Genomic DNA, 16,798 nt, shown 5'->3' with positions numbered 1-16,798 from the left:
ATTCTCTCAGAACTTTGAAGAATTCGAATACTTTCCTGGGTTCCGACACCCTTTATTTCTGACAGTTCTGTTCTCAGACTGATGGCAAGATAATGAGGTGTCTTTTCTGCAGCTAATTTTTCTTTCCTTTTCATCTTTGGTGTTCTGCAGTTTCACTATTAGGTGTCTGCGTGTGATATATATGTATTCTTTTACCCTTATTCTCTTCTCCTCAAATAGTTTATGTTTTCTACCCTCTAATAAAACTATGATTATGGATTTTAGAGCCTCTAACTCCTTCTCCCTATAGTGCTTAAAATCGTTTACGCTTTCAGTTTCTCATCAATGTTTCATTCTGGGTAACTTCTGCACGTTCTCTCCCTTCCAGTTTACTGATTATTCCTTCTGTGGTCTCTTACGCCATTTATCCTATCATATTTCTCTGATTACGCTTCCAAAAGATATTTAACTGCTCTATAATTTTATCTTCTCTCATTGCCATTTTTGTGACCTCATGTTTTTCTTATTTATTTTTAAATTAAATGAAATATTTAAATATTTTAGCACTTAAATATCTCAACCCTTTCAGAGATCTGTAAAGTTGTGTTTTTTCCTGTTTTTTTCCTCATACTGATTTCCTACTCATCCAGTAAGATCTGTAAAGTTGCTTTTCCTGTTTTTTTGTGTTTTTTTTTCCTATTTCCTTGCATGTTTAAAGTGATCTTGGTTATAAGCTCCCGTTTGTCTGAACATGATATGTTGAAGTTGCAGGGACCTTAACTCATGATGCTTTCCTCCAAAAATTATCTATACATATTTTTGTGGGCAACCAAGGGGTCCTCAAGGAGTCCTCAAGGGGTCCTCCTGACCTAGGGCCACTTTAATGCCCCTTTAAAAGCCTCAGGTTTAATGTGGAATCTTCAAATCCAATTCCTCCATCTTGCTGAAGTCCCAGACGAGTGTCTGCATTGTTGAGCTGATCTGTTTTTGCCCTTAGTGTAATCCTGATTTAAGTATTTGCCCACACTGTCCTGTTCCTGACCCTAGTAAAAGCTCAATTCTACTCATCAGACCATTAGTTACTTCTAAGTTACAAAAAGTATATTGAGTGAAGTAAGTCAGAGAAAGACAAATACCATATATCACTTAAATGTGGAATCTAAAGAAAAATGATACAAATATTATTTGCAAACTAAAAACAGATTCACGGACATGGAAAACAAACTAGTGTTACCAGAAAGGAAAGGGTGGGGGGGGGGCATACATTAGGGTCAGGGATTAAGAGACACATATCACTATGAAAGAAAACAAACAACAAGGACCTATTGTACAGCACAGGGAACTATATTCAATTTTTTATAATAACAAATAATGGAAAAGAATCAGAAAAATATATATGTATATATGTAACTGAATTGCTTTGCTGTACACCTGAAACTAACACTGTAAATCAACTACAATTCAATAAAAAATTTTTTAAAAAAGGAATGAATATATCTAAAGAGTAGAGAGAACTAGATTCATTTCTGGAGAACCAGACTACTTTTAGTGATTTCTTCCAGTGATGCAATTTCAATAAAATGGTACCCTGTGCAGGAGGTGGCTTCCTATGCTAAACAGTAAAGATGTAAGCAGAGTCAGTGCTTGAAGTTTCAAGGAATGGTTACCAGTATAAAGTGGGTGATCAAAGGGGAAAGAAAGTACAAAATTTTCTTTCCTAGATGCGAGAAACAACAACAGAAGTGATTCCTTAAGTTGTGCCTCTTGTAATTAAGATTGTATTTCATGGTGGGCTTTTGAACTATTAGTGAAACGTGAGTACTGGTTCCCTAATCCTCACAGAAACACTGCCACTTTGTGGACTTCTGCTTCTGGCTAGGATGCAGTAGTCTGTAGTGTGTCTATGCTTCTCTGGGAACAAATAGCAAAGCTGAGTTAAAAATTAAAAGAGCTATCCAGGCAAGGCAACCCATTCTAAGAGCCTAGGCTTCCAAAGAGAAGAGACCCTCAGAAGGGCGAGCCAAAATCCTGTGAACTGTTCTTCCAACCGGAGCATTATTTATTGACCACTGGCATGTAACAAAAGGCGAAGAATCCAGGCAGACGGACACAGCTATTAGGAAGACAAGCCAACAGAGCTTTTAGTAATGTCATGAGGCTGATGACACAAGTATTGGAGTCTAGGGCTGCCATGGCAGCCAGAACTGAATGTCTAACAGCCCAGTGGGAAGAGGGCAGCTTTCCCCTTGAGCCATTTGGTGAATTCTTTAGCTGCTATTAAGGCAGAAGATTAAGAAGCCAAGCAGAGAGCTACTGAAAATCTCAGCAGAGTTTTCTGCAGTGCTGAGAGGTGAAAACCTGGCGTGAGAACCTTCCAAGAAGGAGAGGTGAGAGTAAATACCCCAGACTCTCCACTGGGATTCCAGGAGGGGGCCCAGCCTGGACGTGGTATCAGACAAAAACTGTATGCAAGTTTTGACTCAGCACAGATTCTGATTCAATGAGGTGATCTTCCCCCAAATCATTTTACTTTCCTTCTCTCCCTGAAACTTCACTGATAGCCAGACTCCTTCCCACAGCTCGCTGTCCTCTGCCCACACACCCGCTTTCATCTCCCTTTCTGCCTTCAGTGCTCTCCCCTTCAGCTGGTTAGCTTTGCCAGCCACATACAATCTTAAGTCCCTGAAGCGTTCCCTCTACATGCTGGGTCTTGTATCTCTTTTCTTCTTTCACTATTTGAAAGTTTTCCTTCACTTCCTTATCATAGCCTTTAACACACTAAGTCTATAGTAATAGCTGGCAATCTGTTTATAGTCCCCACTAGAATGCAGGTGAGTGTTCTGTGAGAGGAGGGGCAGGGAGTGGCTGAATCACCGCCATATTCCCTCAAGCTAGTTCGGTGTCAGAAAGAGTGAACACTCCACACGTATTTATTGAGTAAATGACACTTGAAGGGAAGAAGCTGATGCTTAGAAGCACAAGGGGCGCACTGACACCAACCTGGAAATCATCATGCGAATCCCAGATGGGAGAAATCACATCAAATTTCACTTTGCACCTGTCTGAACAGGAAGGACAACCTCCCACTCACAGTGCTGCTGGGTCTCTTGGTTGCTGATTTGTGGGCTTTCTCAAAGGGCTCTCAAAGATCCTGAATTATATTTTCTTCAAATTGAGAAACCTCTTCCTTTCCATATTTATATATTTGGAGGGAGGTGGTGAGCGACACAGAGTAAGAATTCCTTTGAAAAAATCATAGTATGTATAGTAAATGAAGCATTTCCTAGAATTCATATAAATACCATACTCCTGGGAAATAATTTTCTTTCAACAGACACTAAAAATGAAATTGAAATTTCTTAAGTACTTCATTAGCTTTTATATTATAAGATGATGCTTCCAGAGATTATCCACAATGCTGACACTGACTTCCTACTCATCTAAAAAGTTCACGGTCGGATACTCGGTACAGCAAACATAAAAGACTCTGTGTCATCATACAAAGTGGAAATTTACGTAACTAACTGGTTGTGGAGGTTTTTATTTTCAGGACAGTCAAACCAAACACATCGGAGTGTTTCAACACTTAAGGTTTAGTTCATCCCATGACTGCGCACTCAGTGAATATGAACTGTTTTCCCAATGAGTTACTTACCTGGTCGATTCTGCTTTTTAGCCTTTACATGATTAGCCGCAGAAACAGCATAGGACGAAGTGAAGGACCTGCTTTTGGTGAGAGTCATCATCACCGGGTTTTTCCAAGAATCTGGATTAATAGCACTATAAAGACAGAGCATAAAGAAAAACGAAGAAATTATTCATCAGTTACAGGAGCAGACTGTACCAGAACCCAAGCATCATTTCTGTAATAGACTTGCCAATCTGAGTCATGGCTCAGGTTCAATGACATTTTATCTCCAAATGACAAACTAGGTTAACTAAATTCTATCTCTACTGCAGGGATGTGGCAGTCACTCTTCAAGGACACTGGGTTAACAAAAGGCAAAAGACAGCTTTACTATTTATCCAGTTAATAGGAATCAAATACTTCCTCATTTTACTTCTATAATCATGTTACATTTTCTAAAAACATGGCAAATTAACTGGTTAAGATGCAGGTGAACTTACATTAGGTATGAATATCATGATGCTTCCTTCTATGCTTTTTTTAAAAATTATTCTTTCTATATCTAAACTCAAAAATTAGGTGTTTGTAAAGTCATTCGAAGATAGTATTTTTTGCAGTATTTCCTTGTGAAGGAAAAGGTTAGTAACAGGCTTTTAGCCTACAGTTTCTTTTACTGATGATACCCTGAAAAGAAAAGATTTGATGAGTCAAATCCCCCTGTAGACATACTAATGATGGACCTGTTGCTAAACACACTGATACTATTTACTAGGAGAAAGGTGACGACAGTGAGTCTTCACCTAGGGAATGCTTTTAGCAGGATATCCTTGGTCTGTCTAGGCTGTTACTGTAAATAAATCTGGAATCAATAAATCTCTGGAACGTTGGAGTGGAAAACATTACAAAGCCATGTAATTAATGAGATATAAATTTTGAAGGTGTTCCAAACCAAAATTTACCTGCAGGCATTGCTCAAAACCTTACACGCTGAATCTGAAACAGAATTCATTGTATTTTGAGACAGAAAAGAATTTAGGAAGGTATGTTGACCATCTTGGACGGCGCCAAAGGAAAAGTGCTTGCTTTGTGTTTTGCTAACTAACACCTGTGTGCTTTCAAGCATTAGTCAATTTGGTACTGGTTAAAATCTATCATTTGCATGAGTAAAACTGGACAATATGATCCTTAGCCAATCTCAAGAGTGGCACTGTAAGCAGGATGTACCTGGTCTCTCTGGGTGGCGTACTGTAAATCAACTTGAAACGGATGGAATTATAGGGTCATGAACGGGTGGAGATTGTCATGTAATTAAGTGCTAATGTGGGATAGGACCTGGCAAAGGAAAACACTCTGAGCATGCATGTTGCTACTGCCTGGCCTTAGTAAATGTAGCGATAGGTATGACCTTTAATTTGTGTTGAGTCTGATTTGACATTCTGACACTTGTTACCTCAATTCTTTCCTCTTTTTCTTTTTTGGAGAGCTCTTTCTTCAACTATTGACCTAGGCACTTCATCTTTTCTCCTTACTTCTAATAGAGATTTACAAAATATACCAAAGATATCTGAAATGAGGAATAAGCCCCGGCAATTATCAAACGCAACTAACAAAAGCATACAAAATATTTGTTTCTTATCCTTCTTGGAAATCTCATCCTAGGCATTTCACAAATGCCTGTAATTTTGAAACAATAAAAACAAACAAAAAAACTTTGAATCTTAGATAACTACATCTTATTTCCTTACAACTCCTTTTGCTCAACCGATTGACTGAAAAGACCTACTATGAAAAAATTTTATGTAATGTATATGCAGCCTTGGTGTTTTCTCAGTAATGATACAATAAAAGGTTGTGACTTTTCTATGTAGATTTTAAAAGATGAGATCTGAATAGTAACTATTTTATAACATCTTAAAAAGTTATATTATGAGAGCCAGCTCGAAAACTGCCTACTACTGTTTTATATTTCTTTAATAAAGACATTTATAATATGCATTTGAGAAGTTTTATAACTTAAAGTGCAATAATGGAGTATCTTTAATGTATAGGGAGTTAATGAATTTCAAGATAAATAAAATTCTAGCATATATCCTTTCTTAATATAATAAATATTAATGTATCACAATTTATTATTATATATTATAAATATTAAGTTATTACAATAATTATTAAAATAGAAAACCAATAAATATTAATTTGCTAAAATATATATTATTAATAAATGCAGTTTCAAATGCATTGCTTTGTGTGACCCTTGTAATTGTTTTCAGCCACATATTGACCTTCACCTTGATTCCTGTTTTGATCTCATACATATGTAATGATTCGGATTTGGGAGAGGAAACTAGCTTGGGGAAACCTTTACTTGGTCTTCGCACACTCACACAGCAGGGGAAAACTCCCTGTGGGTCTGCTGTGGAAGGTCTCCCCCCTCCTCCACACAAGTGCGTTTTATAACGTTAGTTTTACCTGTAACAACTTTATTCTGGGTCCTAAAAGTCTTACCAGGTCCTAACAGTTGCTTTTACTAAGTTTACAGCCTTCTTCCTGCCCAATATAACAAGGGAGGGGTCAGTCATTTCCAAGGCCAACGTGGAATGATTAGGGTGATTTATTTCGGACTATTTTATTTCTCTCGATTACTTCTTTGTAAAAAGCACCTACTGCCATTCTTCCACCTAATTTTATTCCAATTGTGCCAAAGTACTCCCTTTCCCTAAGAATTCCTTAGAGTGGGCACCAAAGCTCAAGCTAAGGACCTGCTTCCCAGGACACACATCTCTGAGAGGTAGGGTGAAGACACGCTGATTCTCAGGCCAGTGTCCTTTCTACCCAGCTGGATTGAAAACTACCCAGGAGGTGCAGGACTTCCTTATATATTTTGGATAATAAGCCTTTATCAGATATATTTCAGAGGAAAATATCACCAATGAATTTTAATTTCAAACTTTAGGAAATGTTTATGAAACAGATTGGGGAACATCCTCCAATGGTGACGTTCAGAAGTTTTATGAAAGTCCAGGTAAAAAGACAGGGTGGAATTACACTATGGGAAAGAAAGAATCATTCAGGCTTACTTCTCATTCTATAGGTTTAACAGACTCCCCATAATATGTTACTCTGGAAGAAACCAATTATATTTTTAATCAAGAAAGCAAGAGAAGTCGGCAGTCATTAAATTCTTATGATATGAAAGGTTTCCATTTCTCTGCCAATCTCAGAATGATGCTTTATTTATATTCAAGGTCAAGATCAAGAGAAAAATCACTTCTAATATTGCCTTCATGTAATTCGACAAAGATGTGGTAATTTTTCAGCCATTAGGTCATTGATAAAACTGATGTAAATGTTTCCAAAACCCGAACTCATATGGTAAACGTTCTCATAATTTTTGAATTCATATAAAGTATGCTATGTTTATTCTAAATAGAAATAGACAAACACAACAGCTCCCTCTGAAAGCAGCCCTTTCATGATGTTTTCTCCAAAACTCTCTAGATTTTAGCACCGTCTTTCCCTTTTGCATTGGTGATTCGGACTTGTCAGTCACTTTATAAAATAAGAATTAATATACTAAAGTTTATTCTATTTATTTTTTATTGAGGTACAACTGACATATAACATTATATTGGTTTTAGGTATATAACATAATGATTTGATATTTGTATATATTGTGAAACGATCACCACAGTAAGTCTAGTTAACATCCATCACCACACATAGTTATAAAATTATTTTTTCTTGCGATGAGGACTTTCAGGATCTACACTCTTAGCAACTTCCAAATATACAGTACAGTATTATTAACTATACTCACCATGCTGTACAGTGCATCCCCGGGACTTACTTATTTTATAACTGGAAGTTTGTACCTTTTTGACCTCCTTCACCCATTTTGCCTACCCTTCTCCCCCTGCCTCTGGCAACCACCAATCTTTCCTCTGTCTAAATAAAGTTTAAATTACTGATTGAACATTTCTAGGTGCTCTTAGAATGATAATCTACTTTTTGATCTGATCTTCTGCCTTTCATATAATGCTAGGATAGCTAACCTCGTGGGCTGCGGGAAATCTAACAGTCATTTGCAAATGTCAAGTTGGATACTTTTGATTTAAAGATAAAATGTAGGTCTCCGAAGAGGTGAAATCTAGCCTATGCCTTTGGGCTCAATCCTTCCCATCCAAAGTCACAGTAGCAGGCATCACCTCAAGTGTCACAACCCCCTTTTATATTTAAGGTCATACAACACAGTGTAAGCCTAATTATCTGATGTTAATCTCTGTTCTGCTCTGGATTTAAACCATATACCTTTTTCCTTTTTGAAAATGGCCTGTGACCAACTATAATCGGTTGGGCCTCCCTCCCCCTGTAATTTGTAATTCATTTTTGGTAAGGAACTTCTCCAAGAGTCATGAAACCAACAGGAGCGTTGCCTAACCTGGATGAAGGTGCTTCGTGAGCTTTGATGCTGGCACTCCGATCCCTCCTCACGGGGGCAGGCTCCAAAGTGGGCAGGCCTGTGGCTGAGGTGGTGGTTGTCCAGGTCGATGAGACTCGTCTCAACAATCCAGGAGGCAAACTCCTCCTCAGACGCTAGGAAGAAGGAGCAATGGTTTTATTACCAAGCACATTTTCTATCACTAACTTGTATGTCATATAATGAAAGAAAGTGGGTTTTTAATTGGCAGTAAATTTATTAAACTCTGTTGTTTGAAAATCACTTATCTAAAATGCGGGTGACTCAGAAATTCAGTAAGAAACTCTGGGCAAAATGAATGAATATTATCAAAAGAATATTTTGGGATCTTCATTTCAATGACTATACAAATATGGGATTATGGGAATAGGGTCAACTACCTTGGAGATAATTTTATAGTTGTGTTAGTTCAATAGGGTTTACGCACCTATGCACACATGGTATTAGCTATTATGAGCAGAAGTTTTTCCTCCTAAGACACTTGTTTGAGCTATGGCTTAATTTCTATCACCTTGCACAACAGTCACTACACTGAAGTGTTCACTGATTTAATTTTAATTTCTTGATTTAGAAGTCACAAGAGCTAAGAGTGACACTCACAAACAGTACCACTTCTCTTGTGGTTAACACGACAGACATCTGGCATATGGGTGATGTCATCAGGACCAGCTCCTCTTAATTGAAGACTCTGCTGATCAACCTGGGACCCTCTCTTTGTTAGTTCTTCTCCTGCCATATCCTAAGCAGAGTATGTGGAATCAGCAGCACTGTGGCAAGATTCTGGGCTCACCAGGATGAGCACCAGCCCTCCAAAGAGAGTCTGAACCTTAAAAATGAAAGTGAAGGTGACCTAATACAACTAAAGCAATAGTCTTAAGAGGCAGATGCTCAACCCATTCTTATTTGTGGCCAGTGAGTCCTAGGAGAACAACCGCGTAGACAGAGTTTACAAAGACCCATCTGACTCTTCTGAAGATGGTGAAAAGCCCAAGAAGTAAATATATGGCATCTTGGGATTCAAGAATAGCTCTGATACTAAATAGCTGCCAATTATTTCTTAAAGATCTGGATACGCATCCCAGAAGGTAATTCATTAGGAAGACAAGAAGTCAAGCACTGCACACACCAGGATTACTGTCTGTAAATCTGTCCCTGACCTTATGCTTGTTTTGAGACCTAAAGGAATCAGTTAATCTCTCCCCATTCTTTTACTGTCATATCATGCTTAGCCATATCTTTCTCAGAGAAGTAGATGCAAGAAAGAAACTTAAGTATCTAGCTGACAAAGTTGAGTGAAGGACAAGAGGCAAGAGACTCACAGCCACATGCTACTGGTTGACCATGAGCCCCAGGGGACAGTAGCTTGTCTACTAAATACATAACTGTGCTGCATGTATTGAAAACTCCAGTTTTTTTCAGTCTGTAACATGACTTGTTTTCAACTAATGTTGAGTTCTGAACTAGGTACAGAACCCTATCTCTTACAGCTCATTTCTGTGCAACTCTTATATCTTATGTAAAAGAAGAAATTATATAAATCACTAAGGCCATTGTTTACTTTAAAAATCTAAAATCAACTAAAAGCTTTTCTGAGATCAAAACTTGTTGGGTTTGGGGGGAGGGTGTAGCTCAGTGGTGGAGCGCATGCTTAGCACGCACGAGGTCCTGGGTTCAACCCCCGGTACCTCCACTGAAAAACCAAATAAATAAATAAATAAATAAATAAACCTAATTGCCTTCCCCCTGCAAAAAAAATTAAAAAAAACAAAAACAAAAACAAAACAACTTGGGTTTGAGAAAGACTCGAGGGTACGAGGAAGGCTACCACACTGTGAAATTCAAGAGCAAAGGAATCTTGCGTTTCAGAAGGCAATGCACTTTCAACAGAATCCACAAGAGTGGGACCAGGGATTTTTGCTTTTTTTTTTTTTCCCTACTACTGTATCTTTATCCCATAGAACAAGGCTTGATAGAAAGAAAAAATTTCTTGAACTTCTGAATAAAAAAAGGTAATGTAAAAAGGTAAATGTTTTATTTACAGAAAGCTATCAAGTAGAAGGACGGGTCTTTAGGATTCAATCTGTATGACTTTGGTCACCATGACAGATACATCTTTGCGGAGTCATGGATATGAATCTGCATGTGGGTGTGGGGTGACAAGAAAGAGACCGAGGAGATGATGGAAAGAAAAAGTGGAACCTTTCCAGGAGCATGTTATTAACACCCACCTTGGGAATAGCCAGCTTGTCTTTGTCCGAGCTTTCTTCAGAATCGGAGCAGGTGTAGTTTTCACTGAAGGTGATGGCTGGGTTCACTCTGGGCTTGTGGATGGCCTGGAAGGTGAGCTGTGTGCTGAGCAGGTGGCTCACGGCCCGCAGGGATGTGCACACGTTGGGGGGCAGAGAAGGGTCTGCCAGGAGGTCGGTGATGAGGCCATGAGCCTCACCCATCACGGCAATATCCACAGTGATGCTGGTTCCTGAAGACTGAGACACCACACACAGGCAGGCGGGTGAGAAAGGTCTGAAGCTAAAGGCACAGAGACAAACAGCTTTTTCTGCAAAAATGGACTCAAGTGGTGCTAGGGTGACAGTAAAACAAACTTCGCATCACATTCCTGTTTTAAACTTTCCCAAATTTGCCATGGCTTTTTCCGCATTTGTGTTCAATGCACATTTTTTAATGCTAGAGACTATGGAGGGGCAGGACATATTTGAAGAGATAAAAAGATACACAGTAGTTTTTCAAAGGTAAAAAGTTTCAGGAAACCAATAAAACCCTTCATATCAATCATTCTTTACGAGCAGCAACATGGATGGACCTGGAGATCATCATTCTAACTAAAGTAGCCAGAAAGGGAAAGAAAAATGCCGCATGATATCACTTATACATGGAATCTTAAAAAAAAAAAAAAGGACACAAATGAACTTATTTACAAAACAGAGACAAACTCACAGAAATAGAAAACAAATGTATGCTTACTAAGGGGGCACAGGGGTGGGGAGGGATAAATTGGGAGTTCGGGATTTGCAGATATTAACTACTATATATCAAATAGACAAATAACAAGGTCCTATTGTATAGCACAGGGAACTGTATTCAATCCCTTGTAATGGCCTATAATGAAAAAGAAGATGAAAAGGAATATATATCTATAAGTATAAATGAATTACTATGCTGTACACTAGAAATTAACACAACACTGTGGATCAACTATACTTGCAATTAAAAAATCATTCCTTATGAAGAGCTCAACATTTTAATGTGTATTATTTAGGAAGTGTTCATGAATAGATGGGATAGAAAAAAGATGTGGTATATAGACACACAATGGAATCCTGCTGAGGCATAAAAAAAAAGAAATTTCACCCTGAAAAGTTAACATTAATGTAGTAGAAGATTTTCATTTTAGGAATATTTTAATGCGACGTTTGAGTCTGGTGTGTGGTCATTATTCAAGTAATATTAGAGGTAAGCACAAAAACAACTCAACTTGTGTTCAGATTCACGAAATGTCCCTCTTCTTGCGGTGGGTACGAACTCCAGAATTCAGTTCTGCAAATCTATGGCACACTTGTCATTTTCTGCCAAACTGCCTATCGGATTCAGAGTCATTACTCTCTGTTTGCTAAAGAAATGAAGAGCACCAAAAAACAGAGGACAAGAATGTTCCCAACCCTGCTGGTCAGGCTACAATGTAGGCTGGAAGATATGGGGGCAAGGGCGGGCATGGGCAGAGTCAGGGTTAAGAGAGTAGCTGAAACTTAAATACGGCATGCGGACGACTATTATTACTGGAATGTTGCCACAGTGTGAGGCACCAGGAACTCACATAACACAGTGGGTTTAAATTGCATAACACAGTGATTGGCGTGGTTCTGGAACGGGGCTATTGACATCCAAGTCCTGACCCCTGATCCCAGCACTTTCTCGCTGCATGATCTCTGGCAAGTTAATAAGCTCTCAGTGCTGTGATTTCTCCATCTGTAAGATGGATATAGTGCAGCATCAATCTTAGGAGTTAATGATAAGAATGAAAAGGGATATTATATGTAAAGCACTTAATATTGTGCTGGCAATTATAAGTGTTCAACAATGATATAAATAATAGTACTTATAATTCTGGAATTTTTCAATAAGAGATTATTAGAAGTTTGTATTTGGAAGAAAATACAACTTAATCATTCTCTCACAACAGACTTAAATATAAACTCGAGAGAGATGAAAAATTTAAATATATAAAATTATAAGATCACTAAAAGAAAAAAATGGGGGACTATTTTATAATGGTGAGAGTAGGAAGACTGTTAAAAATAATATGAATGGCATAAGCTGTCAAGAAAACATCTAACAGATCTGACTAAATAAAGACCTAAACTTTTTCATGAGAAAACATGCCACAAGCAAAGGTAAAAAAACAGTCCGTGAGAAAATGCTTACCGCACAGAGAAGATAAAACACATGCAAATAAAAGGCCTCTAAAAATTTTTTAAAAAGTGAAACTTGGATAAAGGCAATGAATAAACAGTTCAAACAAAATGTAAATAATCAAATCTATAAAAAGGGACTTGCCTCCCAAATATTTAAGATGCATATGAATGTAAACAAAATGCTTACTTATCAAAGTGGCAAAGTGATAAAGGACTGACAGCACCAAGTGTTAGCAACGGTCTGGGGAAGTGAGCAGTGAGTAAAAACAATCCAATATCTTTGGAAAGAAATTTCTGCCAAGTCTATTAATTTATAGTTTGAATGTATATATCCTATAATCCAGCAAAAAAAAAAAAAAAAGTAGACATCTAGTCTAAAGAGAAACTACACATACACAGAAATACAAAATCAAGGCCCCAAAGGGTACAGCAGTGCTCTGATAACAAAGAATGTGGGTATAAATGCATTGTAACAGAAATTACTTTTTTTTTAAGTTGTACTATAAATATTAAGTATCGTGTATTTGTTTAAAAGATTTGGGTCGGCCTATAAATGATTATTTGGAAAAATACTCATAAAATATTGTTCAGTGGGAAGGGAAGCACATCACAGCAAGAGGGAACATGTATTTTTTCGTAATCAGAAAAATATGATAATTATGAAAACATCCAACATCTATGAAGGTATCTTGTCTTATAATAACTATACGCAATGGATAAATTATTCTGTAAAGCCGTGATACAGAAGTTACATCCTTCTGTACTAGAATAAAAAGAGTCAAGCAGTAATAATCATGGTGACAGCTGATATTTATTTAGCACAAATGGACAAGGTTGGCACTCTTATTACCTTCATTTTTATGAGTCAAAAATAACTTGCCAAATAACCGAGTCAAAAATAACTCCGAATCAGATAGCTGGAGCGTGGAAACGTCAGGCTGCAAACCCAAATCCATACTCCTTTTCCACAGCTCAAGAGCAGGCTGAAAAAAATGCCGAACTTTCTCATTGTTGGTTACTAAATACATCTGTAATTATTTAATGCTTTATTTCATCATTGTGTCATGTTTTTCTCTGCTTGGAGGTTTAAATATCTTTTATGAATCAACATGAAAGTTTAAGTGCAATCTTAATAGTTCTAGGATATATGATTATGTGTATTTCACATATTTACTTACGTTGTTAACTTCAAAAGTGTTCATGAGAAATGCTACTGAACTGGGTTAATATTCCCTTTTAGAAATGTATTTTCAAGTGCATGTCTAATTATTATGCTTCTGAAAAACTCATCCAGTGTGATCTTCTGAAACAGTACTATGAATTCCTAACCATGTTTTTCTAATAAACTTGAACAAGTAAGTCACTGTACTGTTTCCCTAAAAAAAGTTGAAATTATGTATGCTGGACTTAAAATTTTAAGATGTTTTGACAATGAAATTAACAGTTTATGTTCTAATAGTTAATAATTAAAGAGATTTTTCTCAAAATGTACTCAGTATAAAGGTTATAAAACATAAACCTGAGGAAAAAGTAGAACATGTTTGTTAATAATCATAATTATAATCTTTAAATGAATTATTGGTGAGAGAACAAGTCTTGTAATTCTCTTATTTTATGTCTTTTTATAATACATTTTCTTTTTTTTTTAGTAATGCATGCATTTCTTATATACTCAGAAAGAAACACATAATGAAAAAATTTAAAAAGAACTTTAAAATAGAAACAGAACTGAAAACTCATCCTTATAAGTCAATGTCAGTGTTACATAAGAATTTACAAAATAAGCATATTATGAATTTTAATGCTTCTGGTACTGCAGCTTCTATGAGAGCAAAGGTCTTCAAGTGAAAACAAAAGCAATTTTCAAGCCAATAAAAAGCGAATTATCCACACTGGAATCGGCTAAGAAACCAAACATTTTTACTATTGGAAAAGTCTCCCTACTGCTATGAAGTCAGGCCTTTGTTTTATTAGTTTTTTCTATTGAAAAGTTAAAATTGTATAACACTTAAAAGTTGTACCACACATAAGAAGTTATCATCATTTTTTGGCTCAAATAACTAAAGGCTTCAATGAGGCACGAAATCTAAAACCAACAATCAGACTCGCTTGCCACAAAAACTCACCGAAACTAACCACACGTGAAATGCTGAAAGACTGAAAGAGATGGGCTGCTATTTCAATAAATGGCAGGCAAGTTAAAAAGACTCAGGCATGTCCAGGAATTTCAAGGGAGGGGGGCTTCGGCTGATTGGTAGAGCTTTTTCATCATATGATACAAAATGTGAAACAATGGAGTGACTCACACAGATGGTACTTCCACACCTATTCAACTTTAAAAGTAATCTAATTAAATTTCTAAGTATACCAAATCACGCTCAGAAAAATTTCATCTACCTGGTGAAATCTTAGATAGTGATAATAAATACAATAAATACTACAGGTCAAGTTTATTTTAAAGCTACTTTAAAGGAAAATCTTAAGCTGATAGCCTGAAATCATTTTTGAGTGCAGTAATGAACTACACGGAGCATAAAACCACAAGTTGAGTCTTTTTACGGTGCATATGATCAAACAAATCTTTTCCTTAAAAAGAGTGAGCCAGCAATATAAAAAATTTTCACTTTGCGGGCTCTCCTTATAATGGAAATATTTATATTGAACATTTGAGAAAATGCAAGTATAAGTCTCTGGGTACTATTCAAATGACAACCAAATTTGAATTGCCACCTTTAAACGGAAAATCTGGAATTAAAGTCTAATGAACAGTGGAGTAAAGTGCAGTTTTATATATCAAACCAAAAATAGCCGATTCTTTCGGTAAATCCACCACTTTTCAAAGCACTCCATTCTTTCAACATCTTCTTTTTCCCCTTTATCTCCTTCCAGTCTACTTCCCCATCTCCAGGATGTCCTACGGAATGCTGGTTGCTACGGTAACAATCTAGCTTGCTCCAAGTTACTTTACTCGTTGTGAACCAAAGGCCCAGAAAAGCTGACGTTACAGCTAAGAAGTTAAAGAAATAATAACAAACACACTTAGAATCAACATAAAACGTAACTTGTAGCGTAGGCATGTATCAATCAATTCAATTACAGAACATGTATTTTTACTCTCACTACTTCTGTGCTAAAACTGTGAAATTGCACTGCTGGTATGATAAAGGGGAAAGCCTTGAATATGCAGAGGGGTCAGAAAGTGTTTGCATTCTATGAAGGGCGTCTAAGTTTCTGAACTACCCTAAGTTGCAAATTATGAAAAATTCTAACAGATAAATCCATGTGATCAAATGACTAACAGAACGTAAAACAAAGTTAGCTCTTTAAGTAACATGACACATTGTTTCCTGCAGGCCTGTGTCTGGCTTTCTATCAAACTATTACTCAGAAATGGAGAATCTCTAAAAGAAAAAAAAAATTGTTAGGAAGTCTCAGGAAATAACAACAGGAACAAGGTAAGTGGAAATAAAGAAGTAAACAAACATTATTTCACTTGAAGAAAGTGAAGGTGCCCAGGGGGAAAATCAGAAAAGGATTGGGAAAGTTGACGTGAACAGCAATTAGCTGTTCAAAATGATCAGAGCGATTATCTGGTGTAGGGGGTGGGGTGAAGTGCATAGTGCATCCAATGCTTGACAGATTTTGTTGGGGGCAGCACCAGAATAGTCAAGTTACAGCTCTTCTCCCTACACATTTTGAAGCAAAGATTAAATTGATAACTTCATGAAAAAGGTTAAATACATCCCTGCCCAGAAGCAGAAGATGTAATAATTCTCAAGTCTTCAAGCCCAGAGAATCATTTGTTGTGTCACTTGCTTTGGAGATTAATTTATTCTAACTGGAGGAGAGGAATTGGAAGCAGCACAAAAGTCTCTTTTTATAATTCTACATGAAACTCAAAGATAGTTTACAAATACAAAAGCTCTAGGATTGAGATAATTATCCAGATAACCTAGTTGAGATGCTTTATTCCTCAAATGAGACTTTTTGTTGTTGTTGTTCAATATTTTAAAATTTCTGATGGTTTCCAAAATCAACCATGGATTTTCCCTAGGCAATACTATATCCATTGGAGCACCCAAGCTCTCCTTTTGTAAAATCAGAAAACTAGCCTGGATCTTTCTAAGGTCCCTCCAATTCTGTAAGTCTAAAGCATTTCTTTACATAGCACACACACACACATATATATCAAAGAAGAAAGACAGAAATGATTTAAAAACCTTTTTCTTGGCTCATGAAGCATTTCAAATTTTTTAAAAAAGATTTTAAAGTTATTATGTAGAC

At 36.8% G+C, this 16,798-nt stretch overlaps 1 protein-coding gene across 2 annotated transcripts in view; it reads right to left on the bottom strand.

Moving 5' to 3' along the window:
* Window positions 1–16,798, bottom strand: part of PDE3A (phosphodiesterase 3A) — a 296,337-nt gene that overhangs the window by 46,747 nt on the left and 232,792 nt on the right. For both annotated transcript variants that reach the window (XM_064479084.1, XM_010988838.3), the window contains exons 3-5: window positions 10,313–10,570; window positions 8,046–8,200; window positions 3,635–3,759 (exon numbers count right to left, since the gene is read on the bottom strand). In XM_064479084.1, coding sequence (XP_064335154.1) covers window positions 3,635–3,759; window positions 8,046–8,200; window positions 10,313–10,570 — 538 coding nt within the window. The remainder of the gene's footprint in view (window positions 1–3,634; window positions 3,760–8,045; window positions 8,201–10,312; window positions 10,571–16,798) is intronic.

The sequence above is a fragment of the Camelus dromedarius genome, chromosome 25 (genome assembly GCF_036321535.1).
Source record: "Camelus dromedarius isolate mCamDro1 chromosome 25, mCamDro1.pat, whole genome shotgun sequence".
NCBI classification, from domain to species: Eukaryota; Metazoa; Chordata; class Mammalia; order Artiodactyla; family Camelidae; genus Camelus; species Camelus dromedarius.
Note: the sequence above shows the minus strand (reverse complement) of the source record. Positions and strands in the feature narration are given on the sequence as shown.